The 17,436-nt window shown below is 39.5% G+C and overlaps 1 protein-coding gene across 1 annotated transcript in view; it reads left to right on the top strand.

Moving 5' to 3' along the window:
• The first annotated feature begins 5,063 nt into the window (after positions 1 to 5,063).
• Shoc1 (shortage in chiasmata 1) overlaps positions 5,064 to 17,436 on the top strand; it is a 74,870-nt gene continuing 62,497 nt past the window's right edge. Inside the window, exons 1-4 of the mRNA XM_055611611.1 lie at positions 5,064 to 5,129; positions 7,684 to 7,799; positions 10,843 to 10,920; positions 16,909 to 17,087. Coding sequence (XP_055467586.1) covers positions 5,064 to 5,129; positions 7,684 to 7,799; positions 10,843 to 10,920; positions 16,909 to 17,087 — 439 coding nt within the window. The remainder of the gene's footprint in view (positions 5,130 to 7,683; positions 7,800 to 10,842; positions 10,921 to 16,908; positions 17,088 to 17,436) is intronic.

Genomic DNA, 17,436 nt, shown 5'->3' with positions numbered 1-17,436 from the left:
TCCTCATCTGCCCCACCTCAAAAGCTCTTCCTCCAGTACTGCACAACCACCTGGCTACCTACCTGTTTGCCTTCTCCCTTTTGCCCTCTGTCTTTCTCTGAAGCCACTTGATTGCTAAATCCTCTCAAAGTTACCTGTGAAAAGCTACCAGCCAAGCGTTGCTCTGGAGACTTTAGTTAATAACTTCCGGTTGACACGCCTCCCTCACGTCAAACCTCACCACCCCCCCCCCACACACACACACACACACACTGGGTGTCACACTTCACCCAGCTTTCTAATGTGGGAAGAAGGCTTTCAACTCCGGAACAACCAGGCAGACCACCCTAGACTGCCACATCCGGGCAAGAGGAACCAACTGGAGGGCGGAGCCTGCACTGGCCAATGGGAGCGTTGGCTTCAGCAGCCGCTGAGGTCACGTGCTCGATGGGCGGGGAAACTGTCGCCTTTGTAACCCAAAGCGGGAGCTTTTACCTCATGGGAGGAGGCGTTGTGAGGGGAAGGAAGGTGTGCGCTAGCTGAGGGTAAGCCGAGATTTGAGGAATTCGAGTGTGACGGTCAGAATTCTCGAGAAAGCAGATTTCCGAGGGGGTTTATGGAGCCCAGCAGGGACGACGTCCCGGGCCCAGCTTCCGCCCGCCCTGATTAAGCGAGAGCATGGAGTACGAGCGACCTGACGGCCCAGCTAGCTGCGCAGGTGATGGGGCGCTAAAGGAAAGGCGCCTCCTCTACAGTGTTACTTTCCCTACCCCCACCGCACCCCGTAAGGAAAAAAGAAGCTTCTTCACTGGTTTCTGTGAGGGAGTGGGGAGAAAATTCCAGAATGCCTTCCTGGAATGGGAGAAGATGCATCTTAGACTCAAAGGTTCAGACACCCCTCGGTGCTGACATCGGTAAAACTAACTTCCTCAGCTTTGTTGCCAGGAGCCTGACCTGATTATTGTGTATGTTTTCATTCTGACCCGTTATTCCAATAGGAGGAAGCAGGGAGGGAGAAAAAAAATCTTTAGAAATAGATTTTAAAATAAACCTGGGAAATTGCCACTATTTAAAAGTTAACCTTTTAAAAAATTATTTCTGAGCCAGGCAGGGTTGGCGCACATCCGTGATCGCAGCACTCAGGGAGGCAGAGGCAGGCAGATCTCCTCTGTGAGTTCGAGGCCACCCTGGTCTACAGAGCAAGTTCTAGGACAGCTATGATGACTACACAGAGAAACCCTGCCTCGAAAAAACCTAATTAATTAATTAAAAATAAAATAAAAATTATCTCTGGCCAGTGTGGTGGCACACACCTTTGGTCCCAGCCCTCAAGAGGCTGATTCTGAATTCAAGGGCTACTCTGGTTCGACTTTGTCTCAGAAATCAACAAACTAATCTTGACAGTGATTATGCTTGTCTCCTGTTTGCTTGACCTTTAAATATAATGCCAATTTATCTTCTTTTTTCCCATTCGCCCAACACACTAAGTGGGTTCGGCTAACTGTTATTCGATGCGATAACTCAGCAGATGAAATTCTGATGGGGATGAAATGTATGATATCTTCAGCACATCGGAGTGTGACTATCAATTATCGATGTCAATAAAGAAAACTTTCTTCAAAGTAGTTGGTGAGAGTGATGAGTCAGTCTAGAGCTGATAGAAATACTAGGCTTCCCGTGTAAGGGGGAAAATTTGACAATGACTATAAGCTGAGTGGGTAGGCTAAGTAGAGTTGTGCTTGCTTTCAGCCTATAAACCACTTCTAAAATGATGCACAGTCATCATTTTTTGAGAAAATGTAACTTTAAGGCACAAAACTTTGGGGCTACAGCGATGACTCAGTGGGTAGGAGCACTGCCTGCTTTTTCAGAGGACCAGGATTTAATGCCCAGCACTCAAATGGCATCTCTCAACATCGGTGATCCCAGGAGATCCAAGAGCACCAGACATGCATATGGTACACAGACACACGTGCATGGTTTTCCCCATTAATTATTTAATCACTTTACAACCTGAGTACAACCCCCTCTCCCTCCTCTCCTCCTACTCCCATCCTCCCACCCTATTCCCCCTCCGCTTCTTCTCAGAGAAGGGGAGCTCCTCCCACCCATGTGTACCGACCCACCCTGGCACATTAAGTTACAGCAGGACTAAGCAATTTCTCTCCCACTGAGGCCAGACAAGGCAGCCCAGCTAGGGAAAAGGGATCCAAAGGCAGGCAGCAGAGTTGGAGACAGCCCCTACCCCCACATATTGACCAAGCTGCACACCTGCTACATATGTGTAGGAGTCTAGGTCCAGCCCATGTATGCTGCTTGGTTGGTGGTTCAGTCTCTGTGAGCCCCCAGGGGCCCAGGTTAGTTTACTCTGTAGGTCTTCTTGTGGGGTCTTTGACCCCTCCGACTCCCTCGATCTGCCCTCCTACTTTTCCACAAGAATCCCTGAGTTCAGCCTGTTGTTTGGTGTGGGTCTCTGTATCTGTTTCCATCAGCTGCTGGATGAAACCTTTCAGAGGACACTTATGCTAGGCTCCTGTCTGCAAGCATAGCAGAGTATCATTAATAGTGTCAGGGGTTGGCTCTCAAATTGGGCCAGTCATTGGGTTGCCGTTCCCTCAGTCTCTGCTCCATCTTTATCCCTATACTTCTCATAGGCAGGACCAATTTTGGATCGAAGGTTTTATGAGTGTGTTGATGTCCCCCTTCCTCTACTGAAAGTCCCATGTGGCTACAGGAGGTGAAAACTTCAGGCTTCATATCCCCTGTTGCTAGGAGTGTCTGCTAGGGTCACCCCCATAGACTCCCAGGGGCCTCCTTGTCCCAGAGATGTATCCCCACACTGATTTTCATCTCTCTCCTGGTCCTCTCCTCACCCTATTCACCCCATACCTGATCCCCACCCCAGTTACTGTCCTCACCCCTTCTCCTATCTAGTTCCCTCCCTCATCTACTTCAGATGTCTTTTCTCTCATAAATAATTTTTTAAAGACATGAAAATTCTAAAATCAATGTTTGCTTCAAAAATTGTAATGCAGTGTGTAGAAAGGCATAAATGTAATGATTATAAATATTCTCAGATAATCACCAGTAAAAAATGCTATGGTGGCATTACGATGGGCCTAGTACACAACTGGCACCATGCTTAAGATCTTGTCAATATCAAAACTATTCTGGACTATGTATTTGCTCAGTTTAGTTTAATTGAAAGACTTATCATAGTATCTAAAAATTTCTGTTATTAATCAAAATAATTATGTTTGTGGATTTTTTTAGAAGTCTATTTGCTTTTAAAATTTCAGCAAGTTGAGTAGTTAAGGAGTTCACTTTGGGCCAGCGAACTGTGTAAAAGCCAGTAGGCCTGAGGATCTGGGTTTGATCCCTAGGCCCCTCATAGTCGAAGGAGAGAACAGATTTCCACAAGTTATCCCTTGACTTCTGTGCACACCATGTCACGCGCACACACACACACACACACACACACACACACACACACACACACGTGTGTGTGTGTGCACATGTAAATAAATAGAAATGCAACAAAAGTCTTATGAAAAGAATATTTACTTGATGATAACTGAAAACAGGAATAGATTGTAGCCCTCTCCTGTGGATAGTATCTTTCAGGTCTTTGTTTGTTTGTTTGATTGTTTGTTTGTCTTGGGGGGGCAGAGTTTCTCTTCTTATCCCTGGCTGTCCTGGAACTCACTCTGTAGACCAGGCTGGCCTGGAACTCAGAGCTCCACCTGCCTCTGCCTCCGCGTGCCGGGATTAAAGGCGTGTGCCACTACTACCCAGGCCATATCTTCAGGTCTTCAGATTTCAGTACTTCATATTATATAAGACACCACTTAAGCCACAAAAAAAGAGAAAGAGAAATAATAATTGCACTAGGCCAAGACCATATGTATTAAAATATGTATTCAATAAAACATTATTAATAAACTATTATGTAAAAGTGTCTGACTGACATCTGAATTCCTTGTAACATTTTGGTTGTTTTTGCAAGGATAGGGATTAGCCAAGTCCTTTATCACTGAGCTATCCCAGCATCCCACAGACTATTTATTTAGAGAGTGCCTCACTACACGAAGTAGCCCACACTGGCTTTGTACTCTAAACTGGCTGGCCTTCTCGTTCTTGGTGCTTGGTACTAGCATGCCTCACAGCATCACACTCTTTCCAGACATTTCAAATGGCAAAAATACTAAGAGCTATTTGGTTAACTGAGTAACTTCTGAGTAATTTCTCACGTGAAGACCATCCTGGTCTAACTCATAGTTCTAATTACTTATTGTGTTATTAAGTAGGTTTGATTTTCCAATAGTCTGTTGGCCTGGTTGCTTCATCATACCATAATCACTTATTCCCAATGAGCTAGCTATTTTAGAGAATTCTAAGGTTAGGCCTTGATTTTCTAAGTAAGAGAATGGATATAATTTACCAAATCTAACTCTCTTTTAGAAATAACCACTATGTTATTACTTTTAAAGATTTACTTATTTTTATTTTATGCATGTAGGTGTTTTGCTTGCATGCCTATCTGCGTACCACATATGGTGCAGTGGCTTTGGAGGACAAAAGAGGGCTTCAGAGCACTTGGAAGTGGAGTTACAGACAGTTGTGAGTGCTGGTACTTAAATCTGGATCCTTGGCAAGAGCAGCCAGTGGTCTTAACCACTGAACTATCTCTCCAGTCCTGTATTTCTTTATTATAGAGTTTTGACCTTGTTTATTTAATTTCAAAATCACTTGAGAAACACAATTACCCTGGGTAAAATACTATTTTCATGTCTGCCACTCCAGCCTCTTTTCAAGAAAATTATCATATTAAACATTTTAAGTCACTAACTTGTATGGATTAAATGACAAGAGAAAATATAGAGAAATGTATAACAATGCACATTATTTTCCGTTTTAGATTTTTAATCACAAAAATAAAAGTTGGTTTATAGTTAACTTTTATCACTAAGGGCCTTTTGAAAAATAAGTGAACAAAACACTTCTGGTTAAGATAGATTTTTCTTCTCTTGGCTTTGCTATTTTACCAACATTTAACTTTTACGTTTCTAGATATTGAACTTTGTATGGCTTTGAAGGGAAGAGCTATGTTTTCAGCATTCAAATATTATGCAATCGACTATATACATGAGGTATGATGTTATTAGCTTACTAAGGTTTTTTTAATAGCAGTTAAAAAATATTTGTGTGTGTGTGTGTGTTTGTACATACTCTTGCCACGGCATGCATGTCGGGGTTAAGAGGATAGCTTGCAAGAGCTGATTCTGTCTTTTTACTGTGTGGGGCCCTGAAATCAAACCCAGGTCATCAGCCTTGGTGTTAAGTGCCTTCAACCTCAGAAGCCATCTCACCAGCCATCTCAACTTTTAATATTTCTTTAAAAAGTTCACTTTTGTAAGGGATGTTTAAAATTAACTAAAACAATTCAATAGCATCTAAGTCTGAAGCTATCTGAAGAAAACTGTGGCAAGTGTGGAGAGTGACTTAACATTCGGAATGGTCTTCCTTTAAGAGACGTGGGGAATGGTGGGGCATGCCTGTAATCCCAGCACTTGGAAAGCTAAAACAGCAGAACAAGTTTCAGGCCACCTAGGGCTATACAGTGATACCCATCTTGGGAAAAGAAAAGAAAGAAAGAATGGGCACAAAAGTAATCCTAGTCATTGTTATTGGGACAATAACAGTGTGTCGCAATGAATCAGATACTTTGTCATTCTAGTGGATTATGTCATTTGACCAATGTAAGTACTCAGGTGTCAGATTTTATAGGTTCACAGTTAGCAAAGTAATGTCCAGAGAAGCTAAGTAGCTTGTGGAAAATGTCAGAGATGAATTTCAAGTCCAGCTATATTGTTAATAAATGTGTTGTAGTAGAAAGTCATAAAATAGTTCATTGTTCTTATGAAGCTAATTGGCAAGTTAAAATTTCATTTTTATTATTATATTAACCTGCCCTGTTTACCAGGACAAAAATATTCCAGTAAACTAAAACTCTGTTACATTTTATAGGAGTAAGAAATATACATAGTCAGCCAAGCGATGGTGGCACACATCTTTACTCCCAGCACTCAGGAGGGAGAGGCAGGCAGATCTCTGAGTTCTAGGCCAGTCTGGCCTATAGAATGAGTTCCAGGACAGCCAGGGCTACACAGAGAAACCCTGTCTTGAACAACAAACAAATAAAACAAAAAAGGAAAGAAAAAAAGGAAGGAAAATATAGTCCTCTTCAGGTTTTATTTATTCTCTTGTAACTGAGAGACTCAAATATGTAGCTTTAACATATGCTTGGGTGGGAATTAGAAGTCTATGTAACATTTATTAATGTATTGATAACTTGCAAAAATGCAGATACTCAAAAGTCCTCAAAGATTTGTCCTTATTCATGGTGTTTTAGTTTCTTACTGATGTACCGCACTCCGTGATATAATCTGGATGTGATGCTGAGAAACGTCAAATCCTGTAAAGGTTGTGAGGCTTTATAGAGTCAATGAAGGAGCAGTAAAAGCCACTCAAATAACAACTAAGACTTGAATAAAGTAAGATTTCTTAACAGAGAAGAGAAAGAAACTGATCTGAATATCCAAGGAGTCAGAAATATTTTGCTAATTCAAATTTTTTTACAAGTTATCCCTTTTATGATCAAAGAAGAAAACTAATGCCATCTATATCATCAAATATATTTTATGAGAAAATTATTCCAAAAGCAATTACAAACAAAATTTCTTAAATATAAGTTATTTCTTATAACTTTGTTACATGAAATACTAGTCAAGGTTTTTTTCCTGTTTACATGTGTCTTTGGTCCTCATTTTATATAGACCAGAGTAAATGATCTTTTATACCACTTATTCTTTGATAATGATAATCTCTTATTTAATACCTTCAGCAACATAAAACATAAACAATTACAACAACAAAAAACCCCAACCATTTTTGCTGGTAAAGAGAATAATGAATTACAAGGGAAGTCAGAGTCACTGGAGAAGGCTTCATAGAGGAGATACTTCTTAACCTGAGAGTGATAGCTGTGGAACAGCAGCACTTTTTCCACAGAGTAGACTGTGGTATTGTGACCTCTGCAGGAGATGGGAAGTGGGATGGCTATAAGAGGGACTAGTCTATTGCCACAAATTAATGGGAGTTAAAGTTGGGACATCGAGGCAGAGCCAAGTAGAACTTGAGCTAAGCCACAGGTTTACTCCTTTCTGTGTTGTTTGTTTGAGCCAGGATCTTGCTCTGTACTCCTAGCTGGCCTCAAACTGGTAATCCTCCTGTCTCACCCTCCCACGGGCTAAGATTTAAGCTGCACCTCTGTGGCCACCTTTAATGTCCATTTAAAGGAAGAGTTTCCTTCCTTAAGTTTATTTTTGAAATTAGAAGCCAGTGTTCAGGTTTTAGCATAGAAAACAAAAGTTAAGACAGTGGCATTACACTGGTTAATGGAAGAAAACCATATTGCTAAATGATGTAATACTTTTTTTGTTGTTGTTAAGCACACATGTAGTTTAGCCTGTTATAGAAAAAAAAAACTTTTGTAAGACAACTTCCTGATATTACTCTGTTATGTGGTTCTTTAATTTGACATCTTTATGACAAATGTATCTCTTTTAAATAAAAATTATATCAGCTTATGACAATATTCTGAATGTTGGTAAATAGTTAAGATTATTGTACCTTTTCATGCAGAACACAGTTAAAGAAAGGCTTTACCGAGATGCTTTATTGCTTCAGATCTCTTCATGTTTAAATCAAGATGAAAATGTTATTGATGATAAATATAGGAGTCCATGGACAAGCGGTATGTTTGTTTTTATTTCTTAAAAGTTAGTTCTGAGTTCAATGTGGTAAATTAAGAAAACTAGGCCATATGACTAGGTAAGGAAAAGGAGATCTGAGATATGAGCAAATTTTGTGTTATCTAAGGCTTTATAGAACATAACATGGACTTTTCTTGTCTATTTATTTTCATAAAAACAATAGCGTGAATGTCCATGTGCCCTTGAAACCTTATGTTCAAATTTAATCACCGTTGTGATTGTATTTGAGAAAGGGGTCATGAGGCTTCAGATTAGTGCTCTGTACAAGACCCAAAGAAACCCTATTTTCCTTTCCATCTTAAAGACATAGCAAGATGAAGGAGAAGAGAATCTCCATCAGATTCTGAATTTGCTGGAATTTTGTTATTGGACTTTCTAACCTATAATGCTATGAAAAACAAATGTTCTTAGTTCAAGTCACCTAGTCTATACATTTTGAGGTATAGAAGCTCAAACTGGCTAATAAACTTGCAAATATGAGAAACCATTGGACAGTTTTAAGAAAAAGAACGGGAGAACCCAAATCATATTTTAGAAAAGACAATTCTGGTTGTCTTAAAAATGGGAAGGGTAGAGGCTAGGAGTCAAAAGTAGAGGCATGGGGCATAGGAAGACAGCTCAGTGGGTAAGGATGCTTGCTGCCAAACCTGACAGCCAGAATTGAAACTTGGACCCCACGGGATGGGAGGTGAGAACTGACTCTCACCTCGACACACAGGTTGTAACCTTGGAGTTCACTGAAAAGAGAATGGGAAGTGGGTTTGGGCAACACTTAAGAAATGAGTATATGATGTAAAACCTTTATATTTACTTTTATTTTTAAAGAAAAGTTTATTGAGTACCCTGAAGTAGGACTTCCAGGAGCAAAAGTACTGACTGTTTGTAGTAAAATTTACAAATGAAGCAGTAGCTCCAAGGAAATGGGCTAAAAGTTATTTTTTTTATTCTCTTCCTTCCTTCCTTATTTCCTTCCTTCCTTCCTTCCTTTTCTTTCTTCCTTTTTTTTTTTTGTTTTTTGTTTTGTTTTGTTTTGTTTTTTTGAGACAAGGTCTCATGTTGCTCTGGCTATCCTAGAACTTGCTATGTAGACCAGGTTGGCCTAGAACTCAGACATCCACCTCCCTCTGTCTCCTGAGTGCTTGGATTAAAAGTGTATGTCACCATGCCCAGCTAAGAGTTACTTTGCTAATGTGATTTATTTTCAATATAAAATTTAAAAAAGACAGCTTAGAGTGTTTGTTTGCAGGAAAGAAAAAAAAAACAGATTAAAGAGGAATAGTACCAAGAGCACAGAAAAATTCATATTCAATAGGAGCCACAAGTCTTTTTCTTTTCATAGATAGGGCAATAGAGATCATAAAGACTCATAACCGTAGGTTGGTAAAATTGGTGCTAGGAAATGATTAGCTCTCTTTTATATCAACCTAATATGTAAAGGCAAAATCATAGGACATAGGGGAATACACATTAGATATTGGAGGGAAGAACGTGTGAAATAATTGTAAAAGTGACAAAAGCACTTTTAGTAGAGGATGCGTTGTTACTCCTTGTCAGTGTTGTTGGCAGCCATTTGAATGAGATAATTCAACATGGCTAGATGATTTTTCTCACTATACATAGAAAATTGATGATAGGGTTTTCCTAAGTTAGGCAGGGAAAGAGGGGCAAGGGAATCAAGTCTTTATAAGGTGTGGATTATACAGAACAACCTGGATGAGAAAGAAAGTAACAAGAAACCATGCTGAAAATTATGCAAATGGGAAGATTGGTGGGTTGTAGGTCATAATCATGTTGGAGATGCAAAGTAGCTCTTTTTTTTGAGATTTTTAATTTTATTTTATGTGTGTGAGCATTTTGCCTGCATGCTCAAATATGTGCATCACAGGCATTCCTGATTCAATCAATGGATCCCCTGGAACTGGAATTACACACAGTTGTGAGCTGACATGTGGGTGCTGGGAATTGAACCAGGGTCCTCTAGAGTAGAAGCCAGTGCTTTTAACCGCTGAGCCATCTCTTTGGCTCTGCAGAGTATCTTTCATCAGGCTGTTGCTCTGAAAGTAAAGGAAGAGAAAGATAATCATTTCTTCCTTTAAAAAAAAAAAAAACAGAAGAAAATTTAAGTAATAGGCAAATTTTACTGGGAACTTGCAATATGTCTGGCATCCCTCCAATTAATTTGTATATCTCATCATGTTAAATCTTTACACTAATACTATAAAGTAGCTATTGTTCCTAGTTCATGTTTAAGGAAACAGATATGTAATGGTTATCAGATTTACTCAAGATCATGAAGTTAATAAGTAGTAGCACAAGGATTACGGTCTAGGCTGAGTGATTTCCAGATGTGTTCTCTGAAATACTATGATATTTTCCATGAGGCAATGATGAGGATGTTAACTAACATCTTCAAAGCAACAAACCTAGGCAGAAGTAACATTGAGAGAAACTGACACTATCATGACAGAACATGCAGTTGCATATTCTGGCACAAGACTAGGATGTGGTCTCTCTCCTTAAGGACTCAGGGATCTAATCTGAGAACTGATCTATAGATGCATAGAATTTTAATTTAAAGCTGTTTATGATTAAGTACGAGAGTTCTACTAGCCGTATTATGGGCCTTTGAGGGAAGCATGTCAGAATGAACTAGAATGCTTAATGAAGGTCTTATGAGGCCTTCAGCAGAAACTGTTGACCAGGGTTATCTGGGAGCATAGTCGTATTGAGGCAAAGAGAAGCTGTGAAAAGGAGCATGTTATTGGTACATTCAGATGATGTTCTCTTGACCGAGTTTGAAGGAAGCAGATTCTAAAGAATCAGATATCACTTTGGAAAAGTAGTGTGTGAACAAGTAAAGATAACCCCATAATGAAAAAGATGGGTATTTGGCTTTCTTAAGTGTAAGAAACATTTTAGAAACAAATGATGACTGTTCCTTTTTGGCCTCAGCTATTCCAGTTCCAGAAGTGACAGATAATTCAATCCTGGATCAGGGAACAACAAAGTTCTGTGCGGCCTCAGCTAGTCCAGTTCCAGAAGTGACAGATAATTCAGTCCTGGATCAGGGAACAACAAAGTTCTGTGTGGAGGATTTTCCTGAGATGTATGTATCCTTAATCTCAAATTCCCTTTATCAATAGAAGATAAACAGTAAGTTCTTCAGATACCTGAATATCCCTTTACCTTCTCACACATTTTCTTCGTCAGTCTGAAAAGAATCCCTGATTTCAGGCACAAAGAAGAGGCTAATTGGAAGTTATTTATAACCTCTTTTTATCCTTCCCTCATTTACCATAGTTCAATTATTGTTCTCTTTATTTACGTTACAAAAGATACTCAGAAATTAGCCAGTGCTATACTTTTCATCAATGTGTCAATCTTATGAGCAAAGCTCTTTATATTAATATTAAACTTCCTTTAGTAAAAATGCAGCATAAGACCATTTTTAATGTATGCTATCAATGTTATTATTAATTCAGTCATCCTTCAAATATTTGCATATTTTGTGTGTATACAGGATATAAAACAAAAAAGTATAATTATGCCTTCAAGAAACAAAGTGGAGCAGAAACTTAGAAGAAAATCATCACCATCACTGTGTAAACTCACGGCCTCTCTCACACACACCTCTTCTCCATTCTCCCCTCTCCTTTTCTTCAGAGAAGGGGGAGGTCCCCATGGGTACCAACTCTCACTGGCACAGTAAGTCCCTGCTGGACTAGCCATATCCTCTCCCGCTGAGGCTACACAAGGCCAGTCCTGAGACTGGAAGCTTCATTTGGTGACAAGAGATGGCCAGTTGGGGCAACTTCATTTAGATCACTCTAATATATTTATATTTTAGGAAACTTCTACCATATTAAATTTTCATACTACCCCTCAAATGACCTTCTCTCTTTGTATTATCTCCCTCATTCCTCTCTCTGCCCTTCCTGTTCCCACTTGACCCTCCCTTTCCAGATCCTACCCCACCCATCCATAATCATCTATTTCTTTTTCCTAAGGAAATCAATCTATCCCCTCAAGTCTCTTACTTTATATTCAACCTCTGTGGTCCTACAGATTGGCTTAGTTATCATTGACTTAGCTAATATTCACATGTAAGTGAATATATACATATTTGTCTTTCTGAGTCTAGGTTACCTCACTTAGGATGATTTTTTTCCCTAGTTCCATCCATTTATCTGTGAATTTCACTTTTTAAAACAACCGAGTAATACTCTATTGTGTAAATGTATCAAATTTTATTTATCCATTCTTCTAGTGGGACATCTAGGTGGTTTCCAACTTCTGGCTATTGTGAATACAGCAGCAATAAACATGGTTGAGAAAGTATCTGTATGGTAGGATGAAGTGTCCTTTTGGTATATGCCTAAGAGTGGTGTAGCTGGATCTTGAGGTTTATCCATCTTCCTGAGAAGTTATGACACTGATTTCCATAGTATCTGTAAAAAATTACACTCCCACCAGCAACGGATGATTATTTCGCTTATCCTCACCAACGTGAGCTGTCACTTGTTTTATTGACCTTAGCCATCCTGATTGGAGTAAGATTAAACCTCTAAGTAGTTTTGACTTACATTGCAAGTATGTCCTTTTTATCCTCTGGATCTCCTCAGTGTCTGTTGTTATGCCCCCCTTTTCATTTCTAATTTTGTTAATTTAGATATTCTCTCTCCTCCTTTTAGTTAATTTGGATAATGGTTTGTCACTATTAATAAATTTCTTAGAGAACCAATTCTTTGTATTGTTTTTTGTTTATTTGATTATTTCTCACTGTCTACTCATTTTGGGTGTGATTTCTTTTTTGTCCCAGATCTTTCAGGGGTGTTGTTAACTCACTAAGTAGTAGTTCTTGCCTCTTAAAGCTGCTTTCATTGCATCCTATCAGTTTTGGGATGTTGTGTATTCATTTTCATTCAATTCTAGAAAGCTTTTAATTTCTCAATTTCTGTCTTGACCCATTTTTCACTCAGTAATGTGTTATTCCATTGCTATGAGTTTGTAAGTGTTCTGTTGTTTCTTTTGTTGTTGATATGCAGCTTGACATTCAGTACATGTGTTCAGTTTTGGAGAAAGTTTCATGAAGTGTTGAGAAGAAAGTGCATTTTTTTATGTTGGGGTAAATGTTATGTAAATTTCTGTTTATTTGGTTTAGAACATACATTAGCTCCAGCATTTCTCTGTTCAGCTCTGTCTGAATGACCTGTCTATTTATTGATAGGAATGGGCTATAAGGTCTTCCACTATCAGTGTGTGAGGGGCAATAAATATGTGATTTAAACTATAGTAGTTTTTTTTTTAATGAACTTGGGTGCCTTTGTATTTGTGACATAGAGTTGCAATGTTTCCAGACATGATGGTGCACACCTTTCACCCCAGCACTTGGAAGGCAGAGGCAGGTAGATCTCTGTGAGTTCGAGGCTGTCTGGGCTATCGCAGGAAAAAAAAAAAGAATTGCAATGATGAGTATGTAGTGTCCTTTCCCATCTCTTCTGATTAATTTTGGTTTAGAGTCTGTTTTGTCAGATACTAAGATGGCTGTACAGGCTTGCTTCTTCAGTATAAAAAGATAGAATCTCTTTTTCTATCCTTTTACCCTTAGGTGATATCTGTCCTTGATGTGAAGGTGTGTTTCTTGGTGCAGCAGAAGGGTAGATCCTGGTTTTGTATACATACTGTTAATCTGTCTTTTTTAAAAATTTTTACTTATTTATTCACTTTACATCTGAATCATAGCTTCCTCCCTCCTCATCTCCCAGTCCCATGTTCCCTCCCTCACTTCCCCCTCCCCCCTTCCCTACTCCTCAGAAAAGGGCAGTACCAGCACGCAGCACATCAAGTCACATCCTCTTTCACAGTAGCCTGGCAAGTCAGCTCCACCAGGAGGAAGCGATTGAAAAGCAGGCAAGAGTTCATGGCAGAGACAGCCCCCGCACCCCTCCCCTTACTAGGGAACCCACATGAAGACCAAGCTGCCTATCTGGTACATATGTGTAAGGGACCTAGGTCCAGTCCATGCATGGTCCTTGGTTGGTGCTTCAGTCTCTGCAAGCCCCCCTGGGCCTAGGTTAGTTGGCTCTGTTGGTTTTCTTGTGGAGGTCCTGTCCCCTCTGGGTCCATCTATCCTTCCTCTGACTCTTCCACAAGGCTCCCCACGCTGCACCTAATTAGTTTGTATTTTTATTGGGAAATTGAGACCATTGGTGTTGAGATACATCAATTATCAGTGTTTGTCAGTTTCTTTTACTTTGCTCTTGTATGTGTATGTGTGTGTATGTGTGTGTAATTATCAGTGTTTGTCAGTTTCTTTTACTTTGCTCTTGTATGTGTATGTGTGTGTGTATGTGTGTGTATTTGATTTGATTTGATGGTCTGGGATTACTTATTTTCTTTCTAGCACCTTCTGTAGGGCTGAATTTGTAGATAAATATTGCTTAAATTTGGTTTTATCGTAGAATGTTTTATTTTCTCCATCTATTGTGATTGAAAGTTTTGCTGAATATAGTGGATCTGGGCTGGCATCTGTGGTCTCTTAGAGTCTGTGGAACATCTGTCCAGGCTTCTGGGTTTTCGAGTCTCCATTGAGAAATTAGGTGTTATTCTAATAGGTCTGCCTTTCTGTTACGTCTGCCTTTCTGTTACTTGGTCTTTTCCCCTTTCAGCTTTGATATTCTCTTTATTCTGTATGTTCAGTGTTTTGATTGTTATGTGCCAAGGGACTTCTTTTCTGATTTAGTCTGCTTGGTGTTCCTTATACTTTGATAGACATTCTTGCTCTTTAGGTTAGGAAATTTTCCTTCTAAGATTTTACTGAAAATGTTTTCTGTGCCTTTGACCTTTCTTTTTCTATTTCTATTATTCTTAGATTTTTTTTTCATAGTGTCCCCTATTTTCTGGATGTATTGTGACAGGATTTTCTTTTTTAAACTTAACATTTTCTTTTACCAAGGTACCCATTTCTTCTAGCATGTCTTCAGTGCCTGTGATTATCTTCCATCTTATATTCTGTTGGTGAGGCATGTCTCTTGAGGTTCCTTTCTTTTCTTTCTTTCTTTTTTTTTCTTTCTTGTTTTGTTTTGTTTTTCAAGACAGGGTTTCTCTGTGTAACAAAGAAACTGGCTGTTATTTCTATAAAGAAATTGCTTTATAGACCAGGCTGGCCTTGAACTCACAAAGATCCACCTGCCTGTGCCTCCCTGAGTGCTGACATTAAAGGTGTGCACCACCATGCTCTGCTTGAGGTTGCTAAAGTTTTCATTTCTAGATTTCCTTAAATTTCGTTTTGTTTTTTTTTTTATTCTGTTTCCAGTTTTAGGTCTTGAACTGTTTTGTTTGTATTTTTATAAAATTCCCTAAGGGATTTATTCCTTTCCTTTTAAAGTGCTCTATCATATTCATAAAGGATATTTTTAAGGTCTTTTTCTGGTGCTTCAGCTATGTTGCAATACTTGGGGCCTACTGGACTCTAGTGGAGACATATTGTCCTGGCTGTTATTGTGTTTTTATGCTGGTATCTAGGCATATGGATTTGGGAAGATCGTAATTCTAAGTGCTGATATCTAGTTTTGTCTATGTTGGGTGGTTGTGTTTTGTTCCTGGGTTTCTGTTGCCCTCTTTGGTTCTTAAGAGAGTGTGGCTGGTGGCTGGTGGCTGTGTGCTGTCTGGTAGGAAATTCTTCTGGGATACTGATAGGTGTGGCCACTAGGGGTTCCAGGTCAAACCTGTATCTAGGAATTGGGAGCTGATACCGAAGAAGGACTGTACACGGGGTAGGAGGAGGGTGGGGCTGAGGGGGTCTACAGGAGGGAGGGAAGCAGAGTGTTCCATCAGGATCTGCTTCATTCCCTGGGAATAGGAGCAGAAACTGGGGAGAGACCACAGCAGGTGAGGATGACAGAGCTGGGGACGACACTGGGGGATTGGCCTTGGAGGAGTGGAGGGAGAGGTGAAGATCTGCAGTTAGCCTACTTGCTCCCCTGGCCTGAGTAGCTTGAGGGGTCCTAGGGAGTGCCTGCTGGGGTTGGAGGCTGGGTACAGGAGGTGGCCTGCTGCAGAGCTGGGAATAAAACTGGGTGATTGGATAGAAGGAACTGAGGAAGAGGTGAAGATAAGCAGTTTTGCAGTGGCCTGTGGGTGGGGGAATAGTAGTTCCTGCTTGGGGTTAGAGGCTAGAATAAAGCAATGGGGAAAGGGAATTAGGAGGGGAAGATCTCTGTGATATTGAAGAACAGACATTACATATAAAATATAATGGAAATCTGGCAATGAGTGGCAAAAGTTGCCAACAAATAAGTAAAAGTAAATCTGTGGAACGTCTCCAAAACTTCTGTTTTTAGGAAATGAATTTTGAGAAAGTGACTGAATAGGCATACAAAACTGGTCCTTGCATTATTGCTCATAATAACAGTACAAGAAACATAAAGTTCTAGTAAGGGGGAACTGGTTAACGAAACGTCAGTTTATTAAATATGGTAGCTTTCAATCACTCTAACAGAGTACTTGAAATAATTAACTTAGAAAATATTTATTTTGGTTTGTAGTTTTGGAGTTCCTGGCATGTGATCAATTGACTTGGGCCTGTGATGAGCTAGCATATAACAGCAGGAACACATGGCAGAGCAATAATGCTCCCAAGAGAGGGCCAGAGTCCAGTGTCCCGCTTAAGTACTTACTCCCAGTGTTCCAGACACCTGCCAACCAATCCCATGTCTTACAAGCTCTCCTGGCTCCCCATGTGCCACGCAGTGAACCAAGCCTTTAATCCAAAATATAGCAGTAATGAATGGAATTCTCTTCTTCTTCCACTCAAATATAAAGTCAGTGATGAACATGTAAATAGGCCCATTATTCATAGTGCAGTAGAAAAAAACAGGTTATGGAATTACTATTGTGTAATTTTGTTTAAAATTATTCACAAATACTTAATGAATTTGCATAATTTTGCATTCCTTTCAAGTGGTGGGGCTACAGATAATTTTTTCTTAGTATCCATTGGAATTGGGCAAATTTTCTTTGATTAACACATACTGTTTATTAATAAAAATGTTTTAGGATAGACACTGATAAAATCAATAATTTTATATCACAGAAAGACAGTTACAGGAATGATGATTAATGGTATATTTGAGGAAATTGTCCCAAGTTCCAACCCAAACTCTCCAACTGGAATAGGGAATATCAGCTCATACCTCAGTGAGGACTACAGAGAAGACTTCATACCTGTCAAGTACTCCTTGCACTGCTCAGGAGTGAGAGCAGAGCCCCAAGGTAGGAAAGGAGAAAACGTTTCCTGCTAATAGCTACAAACTCATTTCTCTGAGCTTTTGCTCAACTGTATTTTAAATATCTTTATTTTATTAAAAATATCTAGCTACATGACTGGAAGTCTAGCTTTTGTCATGCTAACAGTATTTTCTCTTCCTTATTAATATATTTTTTCATAAATGGATTTCTTTTAGTTTAAGTTAGCTGAAACTCAAAATAACCTCTACACTTTTGATCTGGGGATGTTCTAGCATGTTCCAGTAAGTTCCTGTAATGTCATTGGCTCTGGGTCTAGATTTTGTGATGCAGAAGTGTAATGGGATATTATATTTTGGATTCTGAACATATGCCT

Source organism: Psammomys obesus, unplaced genomic scaffold (assembly GCF_907164565.1).
Source record: "Psammomys obesus unplaced genomic scaffold, mPsaObe1.curated_primary_1811, whole genome shotgun sequence".
NCBI lineage: Eukaryota > Metazoa > Chordata > Mammalia > Rodentia > Muridae > Psammomys > Psammomys obesus.
The sequence above is the reverse complement of the archived record's forward strand: the minus strand, read 5'-3'. Positions and strand labels throughout refer to the sequence as shown.